Raw genomic sequence first — 23,748 nt, 5'->3', positions numbered from 1 at the left:
TGGAGTTACGTTATTTCTAGAAGTATTATAGAAGTAGTATAATATTTTTGATATGTATTATGAAAACTTCCTCCATTACTCCTCCGGTTGATTGAGGAGGCGCCTGTGTATATTGAAAATTACAAACAATTTTAAAGGTTTGTCGTAACATTTAAGCTAAGTCTTAAGTGTAGACCGTTTATTGCTATAATTTCAATATTGAGATTCAGTACTTCGCTATTGTTTGAATTATTGATTCTACTTAATTAAGTTTGAATAGAATAAATAGTTTTAAATTGAATATTTTGAACAATGCCAATTTTTTATTGACAGTTTTTAGAAGATTGCCTTAACGATACCCTTTTTGCCAACGACCAACGAAAATCTAGCGAACAATAATAGTAAATAAATACGAAAATTAATCCAATTATTAACCTTGTTCCTGATTTTAAGTTTCGTTTTATAAGAGATGGTTCATTAATCATCATTTGTTTTACTTTGACCTTCATTCGAAAGTTTCTAAGCGATTTTGAGCGGGGATTTGATAAAATGATGAAAAATGACGGTCTGTACGTAAATTGGGATGCAAAACAGTTCTCCGGAATAGATGAATATTCTTTTTTCGTATCAAAGCATGTCTTTACTATACATACATAAAAATTGAAGTGGGCAGGGCCATAATTAATCAATGACATGCAGCCACAGTTGAAGTTCTAAGATAGATATGATGAACCTTATGATAGACAGGGAGGGAATATATCAGCCTATAGCCCATAACAATTGTTCATTATATTACAAAGTATACAATCCATCTGTCGGATGTTTCGACATGACCGGGAAAATAAGCCAAACACGACAATATGACATAATATAATACACAATATATTTTCGGGAATACAATATATTTTATCTAGTATTTATTCTCTTGTATATTTGATAACAAAATGTGGTAGATATTAGTTATTTTAATTGTAACAGGGTACTGCTGTAATTGTTACAATTTAAATCTTACAATGTTATATTGTGCATTCTACTCACAATTGTAAAACGTAGTTAAAGCAGTGTGTAAAAAGCAACATTGTATTTGGCTGCTCTCGAATCAACTTCAAACTTATAATTAAACTAACTTTTTACGTTCTTTCTGCAAGTTTCTAAAGCGTTTTTCACGAATTAATGAAAATTACACAAAAACTTCGCTAACACACGAATCGTTGCTTTACAAACAAAAAGTCGCGAAAAGTAATTTCTTTCGCTTCTCGTTTACTGACTCTATAAAGACAATAAGGAAAAACTTGTTCTTTTTTTATTTAATAAAAGTGATTGTTTCGAAGGACGATGGTCGTTTTTTAGTTAATATTGTTTCTGCTATTATGAACTAAAGATCATTTTCTCAGGAAGAGGTTTCATTTTATCTGTTATTAAAGTAAACAAATATTGCAAAATATTGTGACAAGTTGTTTAAGAGTCTGTCTAAAATTGTCGTGTGTTGTATAAATTTTATGCTTGTCGATTGTCCCTGTCCCTTGCCTGTCCCTTTCCTTTTTGGCGGATAAGAAAATGACAAGTATAACTTAAAATAAAATTATATGGTGTAAGTGGTTAAAGAGAGAGCAATAAGCCAGACGCTCTTATAACTTTGTTACGGGCGACTCGCCATTATAAAATGTACTTACATAATTATGAGTGACAGAATACAATATTGTTTCAATACCTATTATTAATATTAGTTACGCAAAATCCTATGATTCCTTTAAAATGAAGTGTTCACAAATTATTAAAAGAGGCAACGCAAAGGCGCTAAGGAGCGAAAAGATCTCCAATTTCCTGTGCATAATTAATACTTTAATTATTAGATTTCTAAGTAATTCTGTCCAAAGATGTTTTCTAAAAAGCTTTTATTTATACGTGTCTGCTTGAGTTTCTAGTTAAGTAATAAAATTACGTTTTAATGTGATATCCTGACGTCGAGAGTGTTAGTAACATCGTGTCTTATACTACAGGGGATTATTGAAACCATGATTCTAAGTATCAAACATAGTGATACACTTTAAATGGATACTAGCCTGGAACTTAGCATGTATAAATTGAACTTACCTCTTAAATTGACAGCATTAGTGATGGAGAATTCCGATACAGAGCTGGTGGTAGGGACTTGCTCCTCGAAGTTCGCGCGAGGAGTAGCGTCGATGTCCAGAGCGTCCAAACGTTCCACCTTCACAGGGTCCTCGTACTCCCTTACTTCGTGTTCATCATACTCTTCGTTAGGACCTCCGTTGTAGTTCGAATCGTAACCTGGGTTCAAAGACAGTGATAAAGTTGTCCAATTTGTTAATAGTATTATCGTTTATGAACAATATGTCACTATACATAATATAATCATTAAATTTTGTACCGGGTGAGACCCCTAAGCGCTCCCCATTTGTCCGCTCAAGTAGTTAATGTCGTTTGTGACAAATCTACACTAAGGCATGTCAAATGAAAACTAAATATCAGTCAAACGCGCATCACGGCACTTTTGTGAGAACCTGTGAACGCAAGCAAGCCTCGCCGTATGCTTGAATTTATCATTTAATCGCATCTCCAATGAAGATGTTGTTCAGAAAAAATATACGCTGTTCAATTTAACATCTGATAGAAAGGCGAAAAAGATACTTTATGTTATGTTGATAATTAATCAAATATAAAAATAAGTAACAATTACTTAGTAAGTAATTTATGTATATTTTTATTTCATTAGTAGTTATGCTACATTAATGTAACTACCATAAAATGTTGGATTTTATTTTACTTTTGAAATATTTGCAGATGTAAAGGAAACATAATTATAAATAAATTAAATATATATAATTTAAAGCAACGCAAATTTTTATCACGTTGACGTGAATGACAGCATTATACAAGTAGAATAAACGAAAGGTAACGAGAACACTGAATTGAAAACAATATACATACTTAGTTCAATTTCAACAACAACGTTCTCACTTGGAAATATTCCCGGGAACGACACATCACTGATCGTGTATTCATGTTAGGTCGATATTTTATAAGATGACCTTTGTCCAGTACTATTTTTAATATTAAAAAAGTTCAATGTTAAAAGTTCGTCTCACTGAAATGTCTGGATTACGGCTTTTATGTTTAAATAAAATTGTATTTTCAGACATATTTTTGTACGAACTGATAAATGTTTACTCGTAAAAGAGCATCACAGACAATACAATTGAATAAATATTTTGTCAAAATAAAATTTAATATTATGCCGTACGAATTCGTCGTGTACGTATCTACATGTCTTTTTATAAATGTAATCTAGAGTTCGTCAACGATATTACAAACTAAGTTAAGAACATGTTTAAATATATAATCCTTTTTTATATAAGTTTTAGAATAGATAAAGCGGTTAGAACGTTTGGCCAATGATCTAGAGATGGTTCTAAATTCGATTTCGGGTGAGAAGAAATAATAGAAGATTAAGAGCCTATTTCACAACTTGATGATAAACTGTCTGGTTAACTATCTGTCGAGTAAGTTTTGGGCAACCCATCAGACATTGGTGCTAATTCCTGCAGATGCCATCGAATTTTATTTTAAGTTATACCTGTCATTTTCTTATCCGCTCAAAAAGAAAGGGACGGGTAATCGACAGGCATAAAATTTATGGAATACACGTCAATTTTAAGCAGAAATCTAAAACAACCGTCTAAAAATTTTAAATCGGCCAATAACGCAACAGAGTTAAGTAGACAGCACGTCAAAGGGATGCCAGCGAGATGCCTATTTTATTCGCCCGGGTTATTCATTCATTTTAAAATTCATTTGTTGCCAATCATCCGTCCCTTTAATAGTGATACAGGCTCTAAACGTCACAAACCTGCGAAATACGGAGACTGCTCCAACAACACTGAAGGCTCAGGTGGAAGAGCATACCACGGGCGACTGGAGAACACTTTCCTCGTATTCACTGTACGTTCGCCATCTTCGTTCTTATAACTCGACGGTGACAGGTTTAACATCGTCAATCATTTGTTGAGACCTGTAAAGACACACAGTGATAAGGAACAACATAAATGTAGCAATATATTATTAAGGTACTCCTTCACCGGGAGCATTCTTTTGTAATGTAATAATTATGATTCCATTTTGAGCATTACGTTACATTACATATGATGATGCTCGGATCTGTAACATTACAGTTCAGGCGAATGTTGGCGGTGAGAGAGCGCCTTTATGGTACTCTAAACAGAAATACTGTAACTGAGAATGTTACGGGGCGGGAAAGGAAAGTTTATATTCTGAATTATTTGAATACACATAAGGTAGCTTTACTCTCTGGGTGCGACATCCCGAGGCGTACTGAGTGTGACAGGTTCCTCGAATCTCGCTTTAATCCCTTTCTTCGAGACATGACGTGAGCACTCGCTCGAGAGTTTACAGCGGCCGAGATCCGCAAGCGTAGCGCGACGTTCTTTCAAACTGATTTTAAATTTTACTAATAATCTCACCCGAGACCATTCCTCGTGACGCGTCTGTGTATGAAAACCTTAATTCTTGATTTATAGTTCGTGACATCAGCGACGATATAGGAGAGTATGTACGCTGTTGTAGGGATTGTACGGAAGCGAGTGGCATCCCTGTTAAGTCGATTGAGGGACGGCACCAACCTCCAGTAGGACAATACTGTTCTGGACTTTTGACTGAAGTGGCATGTGTCCAATATATTTCAATAAGACGATACGCTCTAAATATGTGCGTATAGGATACTAACATATCTCTTAAGTTCACACTGTTACCAACAAATAAAAAAATAGAAAAAAAAGTAAAGGTACGATTAAAGTACGTATTGGTAGTTTAAAAGCATGATTTTCCTGTCCTTGAAATTATTACCAAGTCGACTTTTATGACACAGACGAATAATACAATAAAACAAGAAAGAATCATTTAAAGGAAGTAAAACCTAGTACCACCTACGAGCATAGTAGCTCACAAACTCCACACATCGACCATTACTGTTTATTTCTTTCGAATATTTGAAATAGAAAATTGTTAAACTAGTTGTCACAACTCATACAAATGTAATGTGGAATTGTGTTCTGTATAAATGTATTATTCAGTCGTCACACGTTGTTTGTTTTTGTAAATAGAGCGAGTAGACCGATTCTTGGATAATGTATGATGTATAAACCGTTTTATCCAAACATGACCTAAAACCCCAGACATAATTGTATGTAAAGGATTAGCTTAATGGGTTACCCCAACTCATTTTCACTAAATAAAGGTATCTCTTTAAGTACCTATCTAAAAGGTATAGACAGGTACTCGAAAAGGACACAGTTAAGTCAAGAAATTGTAAGGCTCACTTTAGTTTACAAGAACAATTCTCGTGGTTTGTCTCAAGTATCAAGATCTAAAATACTTAGCTCTGACGAATTGGGCGTGCGTTATCTCTGAGTTATTTACTAAACGAAACTTTATAGCTTTTCTCTCTCTCTTTATTTAAGAGCTGTGCTCTTGTCGGTGGAGTAATCGCCTTCATTGCTCTATAGATAGGGCGTGTAGAACGGTGGTTGCCCCAATCGCCTTCTGTTTCGCAGTACACAGACCAATTTCTCAACCGTGTGATGTTCTAGCTAGAGCCCTACCAGAATCCATTTCCTCGGCCTTCAACCAGTACTGATACCGCTGCTGCCCGGCATCATTATTATAGCTTTTAGCACTCCTTATTTTTAAAATGAATATAGGTGTGTTGTATAATATCGTGATTTCCAGAATTTGTGCCTGGTTAATGGTAATATTAGGGTTGCCCTCTATAACATGAAACTTAAATATAGTTCGCGAGGAGTGAGTGTATATACCTTCTATTGCACCCCTACCTACACGTTCTGGGATACAGTTGTGATATTATGCGGCAGTGTCATGTTATGTAGTATAAACGAAAGCCCTTTACATGGCGTCTAACACTTTATTCCAAAAGGCAGTTGAAGTTTATAAAACTTTTTATAATCTGGTACTTATAAAAAAAATATTGGCGAATAGAAACTTTTAGAGACAAAAAAACACAGGCCTCCCCTCTATCAACCGGAGGGAAGGAGCATACTCCACCGCGCTGCTCCACTGCGGGTTGGTAGTGGTGCTTTTAAGGCTAATAGCCCGGACCAACTGCTTAATGTGCCCTCTGAAGCGGACGGGATTACATAAAAATAAAAAATTAACTGACTTTCGACCTACTTGACCTACATATAAAAATAGCTACTTAAGTTACTTATTTAAATTTAATTTTTATTTAAGATTGTATTCGTATTTCGTGTTAAGACGAAAATTCATACGTATAGCGTAACATACAAAAACCTTTTAATGAACCTTTATTTTGAATGCAAGATCATTAAGAGAACACTTCTTGAAAGTCATGATTCTATTTTAGTATTCTCTTACAGTACTGCTTAAATTGTATTCCCAGATGTGGGAATAATTCCATGCATAATTACGCGTCGACAAGAAATCGTTACGAGAATTACGCGTCGAGGAGCGCCATCACTTCACTAACACTTTTCTAATATCTGTGCTGTTGGAGGCGGTATTGGCTCCGGTGTAAATAAAACCCCTTGAGATGGTGTTAATGCGTGTATTGGATAAAAGTAGGATATTATTTACAAAGAGAGCCAAGAAAAACATGCCTTTTCGGCAAAGTCCATGGCCTAATTCCTTAATATTGCCGGAGCAAATAATATTGCAGTAAAAAATATATTATGACTTTGATGTTGCCAACATGGTGCTAACATCTTAAGTAAGTGACGCGTTTTCATGAGGTCACGACTAAAGGTGTTTTAAGGAAAGTAATTTGTTTCGCAGACATTAGAAACACTTTATACAACGATCAAAGGAGTTCCCTGATTAAAATAAACATAATTATTATCGTCCCATTTTCTGAACTTAATGAATCTGCTTCATTAATTTCCCATCGTAATTATACTATCAGAGACTTCGGTAAATGTTACTAATACAATTATAGTATCAGGTGAAATTAATTAATCGGGAATAGCTAACAATCTTTTGTAAACTATCTTGAAATATTATCTTACTTATGAAGAAACGGTCAGAAAAGGAGATGTAGCGAAGGTTGACTCCTAATTTTATTTTGTTACACCTGTCATTTTCTTATCCTCCGAAAAGGAAAGAGACGGATGATAGACAACTGTTAATTTTAAAAAGAATGAGTATATGAATGAATAATCCGAGCGAATCAAATAGGCATCTCGCTTACTTACAATTCGTTTGAAATTTGCTGTGTGAAGAAACGGAAATGTAATAAAACACATGGTTGTGGGTGTCTTTATTTTTCTATTCCATTCTTTTATATTCAAGACATAATATATCAAAGTACTATTCCAATAATTTAACGGTAACACCAGATTAATGGCGGGATCATAAATCCAAAAAAATGTTTCAAATACTTTTCTCCGTTTTCGGCCTAATGAATATGAATCGACTAAAATATTTCAAAACGTCAGGTTTCTTCAAAAGCCTAATTGGTAGGCAAAATGTTGGTCCTCAAGGTTATAGCGGAAAATAAAAAATTGTGTACATTGAACACGACGAAATTTTTCTTTTTTTTAATATACTTTCAACTCTTTATAGATATACTTTTCACGCCATAGAAGAAAGTCCTATACTTACTTACTTTTTAATTGACGTCTCAAATGTATTAACATTTAGGAAGGTACTCACAATAAATGAAATTTAAAACAGCGATTACAAATAAACAAATCTGGTAACTGGCGATAGAAAAGGTACTGCACCTACTAAGTTTACAAACTTTACACTTTGGGCTTGGCAGTTTCGTTACCATCACATGAGCATAAAGTGAAAAAAATCTTCCGTCACATAACATATTGTTCATTGCCGTTTTTTTTTTGTATAAGTAGTTCTTGTAACAACAAAACAGGTAAGCCTCATATTTCATCATAATATTATTTTGCTTAATTTGTGGAGTTTGTAAACTTAGGCTTTGTAGAGTTAGGGTATTTAGAGTTAGAAACTTGGCTATACATGAAGTCTGATAAAGTTTAGGCATTGCGATCGATATGATCTTGTCTTTGCAACATTTTACATAAAAATGTTTATTTAAGGGTTTTTTTGTGTTTTTTTTTTAGAGTCTCAAGTAATGCGCTATTGCCAAGCGTTTCGAAAAGAAGTTGACATCTGATGCGTTTTGTTTGTTTGAAATTTACGGGCTACAATGGTTAGTTTTGGACCCATTTTTTGAAGAAGCATTTAATTTTGATTATGGAAATTAAAATATGTCAGGATTATATCCCAATTAGGGTAGTCAAGAGGTACATCCATCGCTAGATGAATTAAGTGTAGTGACGTATCGCCGGCTATAATGATTGAGCCAACTGTGTCTGTGAAAACTGCATTTAAGGTAAATTAATAACTCATTAGTGGTGTAATAATTAGGCATAATAATTTAAAAACTATAACTTAAATACCTATATTCATTACACAACAGTCAAGTTCAAAGTTAAATTTCATCGTAAAGTAGCGACCACTTTATGAAATATGTTGATATGTTAACAATTGATATTGTTTTCAGATCAACGAATTTCATAAAGTGGCAACAACTTTACGTAGATACAATTTGTCAAATATAAATATGAGGAATGATACATTGACAAAAGCGTGGCTGTTAAATTACTGATGATGACAATATATCCAAACTGTATTGAGAGTTTCGCCCAATCCACCCACGCCACTATAGATCATTGGTATTCAACGTTCAGTTTCTACCAATTAATCTGCGTAGGCGGCTGCCAGCTTGTTAGTAGGCATATCACGTTACATTGGTGTTGAACTAATCACTTCTCCGTCAAAAATAAAAAATGACCCGAGACAGAGGACGCGCGATTTCTTCGTTTCTACACACAATTAATAAATAAGTCATCGTCATCAACTTACTACCATTATCCCGTTTTTCACAGGATCCGCTTACCTAACCTGAAGATTTGACAGGTCCGATTTTTCACAGAAGCAACTGTCTGTTTGACCTTCCAACCCGCGAACGGAAAACCAGTCTAATACAGGTTAGGTGTCATACCTCCGAAAATGAATTTCTCAGGAATGTGGGTTTCCTCACAATGTTTTCCTATGTTTTTCAATGTTTTCAATTAATAAATAAGTATACTTATGTATTTTTTCGTTTATACTTATTTTTTTGTTATACTTCGTATTAACATAGTTGCAGGTTTTCTGATTACTTGTACCTCCGACTACGCCTTTAAAGACAAGAAATGTGAGTTTTTATATTATACCAATAGTCCAAATATTGTATTAGAGTCCCAATTTCGAATATAATCAATTGAGATATATAATTTTATACATCTGAGCGCATTATCTAAAGCGGAAATTGTGATGAGCGTAACCGCTTCGAAGCACTGTTTATGGACGCAATAAAATGAGCTATAAAACTTTGCAGTGGATCAAATAAAACTTATCTAATGTCCCATTTATCAAAAACCTCAATATTTTTTTAAAAATACATTTAATGGAAATGAAAAATAGAAGTATCTCTGCTGAATTCTAAAGATAAAGAGTATATTACAAGCGGGAATTAGGTAATATTCTGTCCTTAACGAGAACAAAGCTAATAATGATTACAAGTTGCAAAAAACCCAGAGAGAGCCATCAAAGAGCGGGTCGGGCCATTAGGTTTTGCCCTTAGGGTAATATTAGCGTTACATGGAGTGTTCACTGAAGCTAATCTGTATTCGCACTGTTTCTCTGATTAGATTGGACCAATTTCTTTTATAGTAGTTACCTAATGCAATCTCTCGGCAGCAATAGGGTATTTGACTGGGTCAAAGATTAATTATAAAATGCTAATCTTGAAATAGAAGCCAGTGTAAGATGGTCAAAAATCAATCTCATTATACTTTTCGACTTATTTTCGAATTTCATTTATGACTCAATTAACAATGAGTACTTCGTTGGAACGCTTTTATTGATGACGTCACAGGACAGTAAATTTCCATGCAAACTCCAAAGAAAAATTTCGTTTTGACGTTTCGTAAAAAGTATTTCATTTGACTAGGTTGTCAAGTAGCCTATAACATAAAACCTTAGTGTGATAGATACCGTATAATTCAGTACAACGATCTGAGACTGTGTAATGTGATTCAAATCAATAGTATGTAGTCGTGACATGAGTCGTGTTAGGGGCCTTTGGTGGCTTAACAATAATCCTGACACTAAGGTTCATTGGTCTCACAACCCACGCGAGAGATGAAGAAGAACATGAAAACAATATTTGAACTAAGTAAATAAAGTCATAAAGATAGATAAAATCCCTCCAAAGGCAGAGCCACAAAAAATTAGAAAACAATTTCACTTTTAATGCGAAGTCCTAAGGTATAAGAACAATCCCAATCAACTTAAAAGTTCTAATTTTGACCGGACAGAGAAACAAAACTGGGATTTCTGGCTTTGTGACACCACAAAGAATAATAATTATAATAGACCTACTTAATAATGAAAACAAAACATCTTAAGAAAACATCATGAGGAAACTCACATTCCCGAGAAATGCGTTTCGCAGGTATGTGACCTCACTTGTATTGCTGGTTTTCCCTTCGCGGGTTGGAGTGTCAGATAGGCGGTCGCTTCTGAAAATAATAGGACCTGTCAAATCTTCAGATTAAACAGGATAACGCTAGGGAAATGATGACGATAGTATTAGTAATGAACTAAATATAGAGATTTTCGATTTATTTGTATTACCTAACAGTAAAAAGATTACCAGTAGGGTCACTGTAATCGAAGCGTCAAAATAATGTTTTCGCTACAACGAACTGAACGGGCGTTTACAGAAATATATCTTTCCATTCTTATACTTATGATAAGGCTTAAAGTCCCTAAGGTTCATTAAGGAAAAAGAAATGAGGGAAGTCGGCTAATTGGAAATTATTGTGGCTTGTCCTCCCTGCTACATGTTACCGCACGCCTCTTTTAATATACCTAGTTATAGTTATCCGTTAATAATGGTTTTATAGTCATTATAAAATTAATTGTTAATTTTGTTTTATATACATAAGTACATAAACTCCGTAAGCCCAAGACAACTTGCAGCCACTGTTGATTCGAATTCCTAAGATTGATTTTAGAAAAGACACAATCCCTCTGTCGGATTTTACGACATGCCCGGGAAAACAAGCAGCTGAACGTGTGTGCTATACTGTTGCTTACTTTCTGCTACGCTGAACTGGAAGCGGAAAAAAAAACATAAAACGCGTTCAACCGTTTACATTTTCATGCCACACAGCTCTGCGAACGCCCTTAGAGACTACAGGCGTGAACTTATAAAGTATTTAATTATGTAGGTACGTCAATTGTCCAGCAACCCATCTCTTATAAAACTAGACAATCAGAGCACCCTGTATTTTTTTTTGACGTGACTTATTACTTGGCCGGGCGCACCCTGTACCTACACGAACCCTAATACTCCTAAATCTGTTGTTAGAACAAAGATAACAGTTCGAGTTGGCTGAATTAGTCAGGCGAGTTTCGAACTGATAGAACATTTGATAAACCTTTATAAAACAGTAACGTAATAGTTGGCAAAATTAAATTTAGTTGCATAAGTACTAAAGTGTGTAAGTTCACTTCGTATTTAATATGAAGCCTTGCAAATTCAGAGTGATCTATTCTATTTCACAAACATTTACTGGGAGGTCGTAGCACAGACAGATACTGCAAAGTGCGCTTCAAGAAGTTGTTTTATATTATAATTGATAAGATAACCCCGGTTGATTGGGGGGAGGGGAGGGCGGTGCCCACCTGTGGGACGTATTTCAACTGTTCATGTTATGTTTTATGATAATGTAATAGCATCGGACACAAAAACCTCTCAGTTCGTCGCTGACGTCACAAACTGACGTATCTCAAATTTTTTGCGAATCTGAGTTGCACCTTTTGATATTGTCGATAAGACACAAATTATTTTAGGAAAAAATTGCAGATACGTCATTTTGCAAAGTCAGCCACGAGTTGTTACTACCGATTTATAACTCTGTCCGCCTCTGTATACTACAGGTGTAGATTAAGTTATAAACTCACTGAAACTCAAATAAAACCTTCCAAAATTATTCACGTCCGCACTTCAGTAGGTAATGCTTGTTGGATTGATAAAGAACTTTATTGCCCAAGGCCTACGTCGTAGCCCAAGGCCCTATCCGTAGTTGGACCGTTACGTTATTTTCATACGAAAAGTGCAGACAATAAAAGACGGAAGAGAAACTACGTTTACTACTCTACGCGGGATGTGGGTCATAAAACGCTCATAAAAAAGATACATATATCCCCATAGTCATAATCTGCGAATGCACTTTGTGTCCCAAAGTAGAAAAGGTGACCCGACGTAAAATAGGACTAGGTACCAAAATAATGGAGAAAGCACACGGACAAAGTTGTGCTCCGTGATACGTATCAAGTTTGTTTATTTGCACGTCACTGGACATTGGACACTAGACCCATATTGTTCGTGTTGCTCGTGATATGTACGTATATTTGTACGTTTTGATTCTCCTAACTACTAAAATATTCATCAGAAGTAAAAAAAAAGAAATGTTGTGTTAAGTGACTTTTCGTTTCTAAAATGATTTAGACATTTATTTTTTTCCAAATATCATGCCTTTAAGCCCTATTTTTTATTAAAAATAAATTTCTTTCTTTTAGGTCAGCGTTAATTTTATTTATTTTACATTCAAATATTCATGGACACAGGAGGATTACAGTGACAAGCAATTTGTATTCTTTGAATATCTAATTTGCCTTCAAATATTTTTGTTTAAAAAACAATAACTGTTACAAAAATATAAAAAAAATACCTATGAAAGAAAATGATACACGACTACTGAAGCATTGAGCGATAAAACGTTTAAGGTCCAATTTATTGCTTGCGTAAATCTTGCGACCCATATGCAGAGAATTCTAGTACCTGTAGTCAGTGAGTGTATGATATTATATTTCAAATAAGTAACTCGCTAGGGTTATATTCATATTATCCAAAACTATTTTGGTTGCCAACCACGGCTTTAGAAAGCGTTTGAACTATGTAGATTTTATTTATTTATTTCGTAATAAATAATTGTTTTTATATCTTGATAGTAGGCTATTCTTTCATATTTTATCTAATTCCTTCATAACGGTTCATACCTAAAGTAGTTTCACAATACACTGCGTAATTTGTAATACCTTCTCTTGATGCATCCCGTGAGACGTTAAGTTTTCGTAAAAGTTTGCAAAATGTTCCTGCGAATTTAATTAGATTTTGTTATGTAATTCCTTAGTTTATTTCTCGTAAGGCTTATTTGATTATTTTCTTTCGAAGCAATCACTTGTTTCTTCATTTACGTTGGTAGGTACTTCTGGTATCCTTTGTAGTTAATAATATACTTAAAGCCCGTTTCGGGACAAACAACTTTGATTTACCTTCAATTCTAAGCCCCTTTCAGTACCCGGACACCTTTATCTTGAAGAAGGCTCTGGATAAGTACGGATTGGGTTAATCCTTGAACAATGGCTTGGACGATAAATGATAAGAAATAAGGCAAGAAGTTACGCCAATTGTCTTTGATAATTAGATACTTGCGAAGGTATTGTGTTTTTGACAGTCTTCTGAGACGTAATCCAGCATTCGCTGAAGCAGTGCTATCGTATTAATGAATGAGGAATGAAATATTTTGATAACAGCAAAAAGCCAGTAGGAAAACATTGCTCGGAATATTTAATTTGCCGATTAACCGCGACGCGACTTATTTCAAGGCGCCTTTAGTGAAAGGCAAACAAGAAAAAATGCTACAATTTTTGTCATGGATTATAATCCTGGTGGACAAAATAAATATAGTAAGTTTACATTGTACGGATCGCTTAAATAAACAATGTCTAGTAGTTTAATGCATTTTTCATATTCATGATCTCCCTAGCATTATCCCGTTTTTCACAGGGTCTGCTTACCTAACCCCAAGATTTGACAGGTTCGATTTTTACACATGCGACTGTCTGTCTGACCTGCCAACCAGCAGAGGGAGAACCAGGCCAATACAGGTTAAATCACATATCTCTGAAAATGCATTTCTCGGCAATGTGGGTTTCCTCACAATGTTTTCCTTCACCGCTGAGCACGTGATAATCATTTATGATCCAAACATGAATTCGAAAATGAATTCGACAATCATTGGTTTAAACCTGTCCTGGATTCGAACCTGCGACCTCAAAGTGAGAGGCAAACATTCTACCAACTGGGCCACCACGGCTACTAATGCCTTTTTCATATTGAAAACGTTAAATTACAAACAACATTATAAGGGCTACAAATATTTACTGGTGAAACACCACCATCCCTATAAGTGTGAGTTGTCTTTGTTTGATCACTATGAAACCGAAACCCCAAAACAAACAAATTCTGTTGTATCCATTTCCGTGAATTCAGTTAGAGGTCCTTTTTTGAAGTCAAACGCAAGGGTATTGTTGCAAAACGAGTGCTATCTTCCAACATGAAAGGAAAGTAAATTATAAGGGACAAGAATATTTATATTTTTTGCCGTAACTTATTGTAGATCTGCCGTATAATGATAATTAACGTCTTGGGCGGAATTGCAATCATTAACTCCATAACATACCCATATAGTAAGGAATAATGCTACGTATAGAACGGCAACACCCCGCTGCGCTCCCCACCAGCGGCTGAGTAAGGTTTACCTCACCCCCTCTGTCTTACTTTAGTCTTCAATCGTATGGCGCCAGACGTCACACATACAAATGCGCGTGTACAATAAAGTCAATGTATAGTGTCTGTGAAAAATGTGGATTTTTGTATTATGTGTCCGGAGTGGGATATAAATTCACGACTATAGCCCACTTAAATCAGATGTACTTCCATCGGAAGATGAACTAAGTACCCACACCTCACCGAACCTTCTATTAGGCCACCGTGGTAGGTGGTGAGCCGTATCGATGTCTATAATTTATTTTGGCCTTTGCTAAAGCGAATGAATGCAAATATCATGGATCTCAATTTGCAAAAGACTACGATAGATTGCCTTAGGGAAACCAGAAAAGTTAAAATTGTTCAATCTAAGATTTGCATTGGCGACGCCATTTCTAGCCTAAGGTCAAACTGAATAAATAAGTTCGCCTACCGTGTCTAGAAAGCTAAATATTTCTTAACCGTATTAGAATATTTAGAGCTTATCCTATCATTCGTTTGCCTTCTAAACGTTCTTTGAGATGTTTATAGAGTATGAAAAATGTGTCTAATTATTATTTTTTTATTTATTTAACAGTTTGTTGCACACAGGATAACCCGAACACAAAATTCACTCAATAACTGAACACGAGAAACTGCACAACTTATATCTTCCTTCTTTTTAGGTTTGCCTCGGATAGTATTATTTACTACTTCTCTCTCTCTCTCTATTTAAGAGCTGCGCTCTTGTCGGTGGAGTAATCGCCATTCCTCTCTTCTTCCCGCCAAAACCTTCACCTCCCGATACGACACGACCTGTACCTTCTCTTTTATTTGTTCTCTTTTGTTTATTATTTACTACTTGGCCGTACAAATTTCACGGGCCTTGATCAAGTATTTTTAGTAGTAGTAAATCAAAATAAAATAAAAAACGTCATAGAGATAATGGTGCTGATTCCGGTACAGACCATCTATATTCTATTTGTCATTTTCTTATCCGTTGAAAAAGAAAGGGACGGATAATCGATAGGAATAAAATGTATGGAACACACGTCAATTGTAGGCACAAAAAAAGGCCTTCTAAAATTTTATATTGACCAATAACCCGACAGAATTAAGTTGACAGCACACGTCAAATGGGTTGCACATGAGCGTGATGCCTATTTTATTCACCCGGGTTATTCATTCATTTTAAAATTGACAATTGTCAATCATCCGTCCCTTTCCTTTTGCGCGGATAAAAAAATGACAGGTATAACTTGAAATAAAATAAGGATGTGACTGCAGGAATCGGGGCCAATACATGGCTAAATCTAGTCGTAATAGGTTTGACTCTGTCGCCCGTCACAGAATGTGGTTATAATCAGTGAGATGTGTCCTCCATTACGAAATTACGGATATTAGCATCGTCCATCGGATTATCGCGAAAATACAGGCCGGACGGAAGTAGGTCAACACCCAATCAAATCTGTTCTACCAATTTACCACAAATAGATATAAAAGGAAGATAAATGTGCAAGTTGCTTTTTACAAATAGTTTTAAGTAATTAGTAATTAAGTACTTTATTCAGTAATTCGCTTAATTTTCAATAATAAAATTTAAAGTGCCTGGTAACGCTTATGTACTTACGTCATCAAACGGCTAGAAATGGCGATTTTTCATGGGATTGAGCATACCTTGTTTTATAATACCACAGTTTTGTCATTTATGGGCGGGATTTATCGGGATCTAAGTAAATGATAGGAAAAATAAATAACGAATATATGATTACATATAAAAACATAAAGTCTATAAGTACCTATGCGTCCCACTGCTAGGGACAGGCCTCTCCTTAGTAGTCCGGAGGGGATCAGGAGCATACTACACTACGCTTTTTTACCGTGGGAGCAACTGTAGATCCCGGCTACTAGCAAACAATTCCTAATACTTATATAAAACTTTTTATTAGTTACAATCCTGTGACCAAATCTCATCATCATCAATTTAAGAGCCACGCTCTTGTCGGTGTAGCATTTTCCATTCCAGTCTATCAAAGGCCAGTTCCTTGACTTTCCTATAAGACACGACGTTAACCTTTTCTTTAATCTGTTCCATGTAAGCTCTTCTTGGTCTTCCCCTTCCTCTCTTTCCTTCTAGCTTTCCTTCTATGATGTTTTTGTGACCAAATCTAAAACAGCTCAAAATTGACTCGGATCGAATCACTCTGTTACACTCGTTTCATTTCAGTTCTTCATTTAAACAAATTTTGACGAGTTGATACTGAAATAACTACGTCATTTCCGAAGCACCATTTCGTGACGGCTGTGACGTCATAGACGACGTCACAAGATATAGGCGGCAAAGGTTAGGCGTCCATCGCCAGTGCGATGCACGCCTGCGCGATTTCCAATCAAAGTATTTTTACTAGGAGTAATATAAAAAGATTATGGATATAACCTATTTTTGAATTCAGTATATCCCAACTGATAAATGCATGTCTATCAAATACTTACTTAATTTCATGTTACTTTTTCTTTGTTTTCCCAAAGGCAATTCTTATAAATCATTTTACTAATTATGGCTTAAAGTTTACTAGAATAGTACATACTTATATTGTAGTAGAAATAACCTCATTATTATATTTATTATCTACGACTTAGATAGGTATAGACACCGATATGTATCAAATTATAGATATATATTAAATTATTTCGGTGCAGTATAAAATTTGATTCGACAAGATAATTTATTTATTTATCCGGAAATATCTATCATACATGAAATACCTGTCTCTTGGAAACACGTTGTCGTTTCTCTATTACCATAGTTTGAACGTTATTTAACTTGTGTGTTTCCGAAGAAAGTACGCCTTGTCATGTAAAATAAAATACAAAGTAGGAGAAAGAATACTAAACTTTTTTAATGGCCCCGATTCCCGCAGACACATCCTAATTTTGTTTTAAGTTATTCCTGTCATTTTCTTATCCGCCGCAACGGAAAGGGACGGATGTATGACAACTGTTACTTTAAAAATGAATGAATAACCCGGGCGAATAAAATAGGCATCTCACTGGTATGCAACCCGTTCGACGTGTGCAGTCATCTTAATTCTGTCGGGTTATTGGCCAATATATAAATTTGGGAGAGTTTTTAAACTTCCTGCCTAAAATTGACGTGTGTTCCATAAATTATATGCCTGTCGACGGATAAGAAAATGACAGGTATAACTTAAAATAAAATAAGATGGTTTTTACAGGAATCAGGACCAGTATTAAGTTTCCAGAAAAAAGAGCATGGTCGCATTTTTATGATGAAAAGGATGTTTACGCTGATAGCATTAACATGATTCACTTAATTCTAGAACAGTTAACAACAAAATTACATATTCATACAAACTGAAGAGCGGGTAAGATTTTTTCTAATAGATAGAAAGGTAGCAACAGTTTACAAAACATTGAACACCTTTGAGAACTTAGCATTAAGAGACAGTTCCTAAACACATCTAAATCACTAGAAATACACACAGGAAAACCATTTGGATACTCAGATTTTCCATGCATAGGTACCTTACAAATTTAACGTTCAATTTGGTATTACAGAATCTACAGGTAACAACTTACCTTTACACAACAAAACCACAGGCCACACCTATTACAGGGATTTTCAACTTTCTAAACACACATCGACATGCTTTTTCTAATTTTCTGTTATGCTTACATATAACACTCGGTGGTTATACTTGGGAAAAAAAGTTGCTCGGTCGCTTTAGGCGGGAGCGAGGACGAATGAAGTGCCATAGAACCGACGGGCAACTGGTGCCGAATTCAACTGAAGTTCCGTTCAGATCTCAGTGCGCATGTACTAGTACCGTTTGCATATTTTACAGACTTTTCATACCTATTTGACTACTGTTTTTTTTTTGTTATTGTACAATGTATGTACTATGTATTGTAATTGTATTTGAATAAATGCCAATCCTGTGGGTATTGCTTTTGAAATTTGGAATTAAGCCTTAGGTGATTTTGAGGAGCTTTTTTCGTTTCTTCTCCTCAATCACACCATGTTATGAAGAGGTGGTACAATGAGAGGATTGTAGAATAAAACTTATTATATATTATATATATATTTTAGTTAGCCTGGATTGTCCCACTGCTGGACAAAGGCCTCCCCTCTGAGCTTCTATTTCTGCCTGTCCTGAGCGATCTCTCTCCAACCTGTCTGAAACGCATCCATGTCGTGTCTCCATTGCTTTCTGGGCCTGCCTCTGCCTCTGTGTCCAAGAGGTGTCCACTCCGTGACAACTTTTGCCCACTTATTAATAATAGAATACCTAATTATTATTTCCAAATAATTCTACATTTAAAATATTCAACTTTTGATTTTGCAGCGTTATGTAGTTATGTTGTAGTGCAGTTTTCACTAACACAGTTAGCTCGAACATTATAGATGACGATACAACTCACCATCTATCTCGTTGGTCTAACAAAAAGCTCGGTGAGGTTCATCTTGCGATGGCTGTACCTCTGACTACCTCATCGGGTGACATGGGCTTATGTTTAAGTTATGTTTGATTATGTGTCATAATTATTAATTCCGCTGCTAGGAACAGGCCATCACCATAATATATTATGGTGTTGGTAGAATGGAGGACTGTGCCTAGCACCGGAATAAATATGCATAAGTATAGGCTGTTTATTACGTAAGTATGTATGTTATGCTGTTGTTGGAGAAGTCAACACAGAGATTCTTGATGAAGTTATTTATGTGACAACCAACAGGTTGGTTTCTTTTTTTATGAACCTCTGTGGAGAAGTATACCTTTACATTTATGGTCTGATATGACATAATATATTGAAGCTGATACTTGACAGTTCGGATATAAGATAAATAAAAATAACAGAAAGCATATAATTCTATACAATGTAAGTATTTTATGTCTTTGTTAATAAAAAAATAGAGTTTAGGTTGATATTCCACCACACAACCCACACGATAAGAAGACAAAATAGAGTCCTTTTTAGCAGACTTATATTTTCTGTTTTGTTTTGTATTTCAAACCACATAAGCCGCCTATGAGGGTTTTGAACTTAATACAATGCAAGTAATAATCTTTATTTACGCTGAGTCAATAACTAAAATAATAAAATTTTACCCTAGTTAGGATATATTTTATTACCGAGACTAGAACAGCATACTGGTCCATACCCCCTTCAGTTAATTGAACAGGCTTGTGCCCAGCAGTAGGACGTATATGGGCTGTTAGTGTTATATCATATATCATCAATAAGTCATTATGTCGAAAGAGAATATCATCCTATTATAATCATCATCATTGATTTAATAGCCACGCTTTTGCTGGTGTAGCATTCTCCATTCTTTTCTATCAAAGGCCATTTTTTTGACTTCCTTATAAAACATGGCGTTCGCTTTCTTTTTAATTTGTTCCATGTAAGCTGTTCTTGGGTCTTCCTGTTCCTCTCTTTCCTTCTATTTTACCTTCTACGATATTTTCAATAAATTCGTCGTGTCTTATTGTCTAATCATCTTGCTTATTATAATAACATTTGTCTATACCTACCTATTATGGTATTGCAAAAAAAGTTATGACTAAATTGAAGCACTATTGTTAACAATGGTTTTCGGCACATTAATACCTAAACTGGATCGAAGCTGTATCATTGACACTAGTTACTTTCGGGCTAATCTTGAAAGTGAAGGATTTGAATGCAGCTTTCACTATTTTTATCACGATTCTCTAAGATTAATAAGATATTGTTATTAATTATAGCCAGGTAAAGCGGGGTCAAGTAGATCATATTACAATAAAACCTATATTATTTTTTTCGCACCGGGCCACTATTTGTGGAAATACTTGCCTCATTGGCTTTTGCCCAGCAGTGGATTCATTTTGGTATATTTTTTTAATTCCAGGGCGGCCTTTGAAACGATAAGCAAAGTTCTGGTACAGCCTGTAGGTGAGTCTATAGACGAGGAGATAGAATTTATAGATCTGCGGTTGGTTAAATTACCCTTTGACAGGCCACCTCCATCAGATTTCGACCCTCGGATGCATAGAGATCCAAAACATACTATCAAGTAAGCTATAACTTAATTACACTAAAACCTAAGTGTCCAAAATGATATATACTTAATTCGTTTAGTGAATTTTTTTGAGTTTTTTACCAACAGTAAAAAAAAAGATAGAATCACACAAGGATAAGGAATTACCATTAATAGTTACTCTCTACGTTAGTAGATTTCAAATGTAACGCACTAATGTTTTCAAACATTTTTATTGATCTCCCTCAAATGGGCGGGCACACGCCCTCCCTGTTTTCATCTACCAAAGGATCTGTCAATGCACTACGCATTAATTTCGAACAAAAATTGCGGGTATTTGCTGTCGTGATTCAAACCTATGACTTTTAAATCCTGGTAGTGTTGTTAAAAACCACTTATTTTGTTGTGAATGTTTCGGCACCAACCGATTTGATGATACATCTCATGCATTATGTACGTATGTTCTAAAAAAATCTAAATTACATTTCCAAAATTAGAATGAGGATTTTATTTTGCACGATCCCATGGGACAATTAGGTTAGGCGACCTCTTCTGTAAGTTTTTCACGAGACCTTTTTTCCGGTTCCCAAGACCTTGGATGGCGTATTTCAATATATTGAGGAGTTGTGTCGGTGCAGGCATGATTGGAGTACCATTCGCTGTTAGTAAAGCTGGTATTCTCCTCGGGCCGTTTTTGATGATTGGTATTGGTGTCCTCGTTGCCCACACGCAGACTACTATGGTAAATGGATTTTTAAGTTTAATACTTTCTACTACTTTAACAAAAACAAAGAAAAAGAAAAAGAAGAAGAGGGGCGGAATGCAAGAGGAAAACCACTGCCATATTTATCCCTAAAAAATAGCATGGAGATTGCTACACCGAGAAGAGCGTGGCTCTTAAACTAGTGATGACGATGACTTCTTTAACACTTGCCACAGTAGCTGTGGGTTGTTACAATTTACCCTGATACCGATCCCGCCAGTATGGTAGATGATCTCCCTCCTTCAGCGCTTATCGCTATCGACACACTAAGGTCGATTATTTCTTTCAAATGTAATCCTCTCACGACGCCCTGAGTCGAAGTTCGCGCCCCACCGGGCATCCTCAGGCCTGTTGTCTTAAATATTGTACAGGGTGAGAGCCCCCAGCACTCCCCATTTGTCCAGTTAAGTAGTTAATGCCATTTGCGTCATATCTACAATGAGTCACGGTTTTCACATCTTACCCAGGAACACAAATATGATCTGTAAGCGTTCTACGACTATTCATTGTGTTCAGCATACAAGTCAAACACAGTTCAAAACCACCTCAAGTTGAGCCTACTTTTTGTGATGTCAAAAGTGTTTTACGTATGCGTTATGCTATTTAACAAAATACGCTAAAGATAATGATTTTTACTGATATGAAATTTTGTTACAGTTATGGTGCCTGAATGAAATAAGTAGGCAATTAAAAATTCCCAACATATCGTACCGATATGGATTCCGTTTGGCATTATTACATGGTCCGCCATGTCTTCATTTAATAGGGCAAATTGGTCCGTAAGTAATTATATTTAATTATAAAATTCATTGATTTAGATATCTTACAATAATTAAGTACGTTCTGTGAACACTTGACAACCAAGTGAATTAAATGTAATAAAATATGTGTGCTTCAAATTTTATTATTAACCCAGCTTTTCTATGCTGTATATATTGATGTATAATATGTAATTCGGCTGTATATATTACTTCTTACTTATGATTTCGCAAAATTTTATCATTGTATAATTTTTTTCAGGATACTTATAGCAGTGTTTATGATTCTTAGTCAACTGGGTATATGTACAGTGTTCGTTATACTTACATGTGATAATCTACGAGATGTAAGTATCTAAGTGTCATTTTTTAACTTGCAATGCAAAATGCAATCTCGTGTTAGAAACTTAAATATTCCTTAAGCAAAATAATAATCATAGATAATGGATTCCTGCCATTTTCTTTTTACCTGTTATACCTTTCGTTTTCTTATCCGCCGAAAAGGAATTAGGGACAGGTTAATAATGACTTTCGGCATGTAAAATACATAACACAATATTTTATGATTAAATGAGTATGTTAACAACTTTTAATATTAGAATAAATTAATGACCCGAGCGTATCAAATAGGCATTTTGCTGATATTCAATTCGTTTGACATGGGCTGATAATAAATTCTGTCAGGTTATTTAAAAAATTGGCAATTGTAAAAATTCGTGAGGGTTGTTTATATTCCTGCCTAAAATTTACGTCCATTTTGTCTTAGGCGAATAAGAAAATGACCTTTAACTTAAAATAAAATTAGGTAGATGTGTACTGAACTAATATTTGTTATACTTATTATGTTCCTAAGATTATGGATTGGAAAAGTATAGTTCCAGCGTTATTATGGCTGATCATCCCTTACCTAATTCTGGAATATGGAATGAAAACTCTGAAAATTGTCAGCTATATTTCATTCTTTGGTTAGTAATCAGTTATTTTTCAACAATCATCTATCAAGTCATACTTATTATCAAGTATAATGAAAAGAAAATACTTATTTATTGCGAAAGTAGCTTATCGGTGCTTAACAGCGTTTTCGTTAAAATTGGCATATGAAAACCAAATAGATCAAATCTCATAAAAATAATTAAATATGGAGGACTTTAAAGAGGGGGATAAAGTAATTACCGCGCTATAACCGAAGTTCACGCGAATGACTTCACGGGCGTCATCCAGCGAGTATTCCACATTTGAATCTGAAAATAAAAACTGTAAAAGCTATACGAGTAGAACAATATATATTTAATATAGAAAAGACACTCTCCACCCCGCACTGATTCGAACTACTTCACCGATTTTTTTTTAATCGATACAAGTTACGGTAAAAATGTGTGCAACACTTCATCTGTATTGTGAGCGAGATATTTTCCAATAGACATTCAAATTAATATTTTTTATTTTTATTTTAGGAACATTTTTGTTGGCTCTC

General features: G+C 35.0%; 1 protein-coding gene and 1 long non-coding RNA gene across 2 annotated transcripts in view; one reads left to right on the top strand and one right to left on the bottom strand.

The window, feature by feature from the left end:
• The window catches only part of LOC126374083 (synaptotagmin-15-like), a 93,242-nt gene extending 74,759 nt beyond the window's left edge, over positions 1-18,483 (bottom strand). The window contains exons 1-3 of the mRNA XM_050020556.1: positions 18,314-18,483; positions 3,851-4,012; positions 2,074-2,271 (exon numbers count right to left, since the gene is read on the bottom strand). Coding sequence (XP_049876513.1) covers positions 2,074-2,271; positions 3,851-3,992 — 340 coding nt within the window. The 5' untranslated portion in view covers positions 3,993-4,012; positions 18,314-18,483. The remainder of the gene's footprint in view (positions 1-2,073; positions 2,272-3,850; positions 4,013-18,313) is intronic.
• A 3,720-nt stretch (positions 18,484-22,203) lies between these two features.
• LOC126374108 (uncharacterized) lies at positions 22,204-23,192 on the top strand. The gene is made up of 3 exons (XR_007567403.1): positions 22,204-22,295; positions 22,537-22,621; positions 23,128-23,192. It is a non-coding gene; the product is annotated as an uncharacterized LOC126374108 (long non-coding RNA).
• Positions 23,193-23,748: the final 556 nt, after the last annotated feature.

This window comes from Pectinophora gossypiella, chromosome 16 (assembly GCF_024362695.1).
Source record: "Pectinophora gossypiella chromosome 16, ilPecGoss1.1, whole genome shotgun sequence".
NCBI lineage: Eukaryota > Metazoa > Arthropoda > Insecta > Lepidoptera > Gelechiidae > Pectinophora > Pectinophora gossypiella.
Note: the sequence above shows the minus strand (reverse complement) of the source record. Positions and strands in the feature narration are given on the sequence as shown.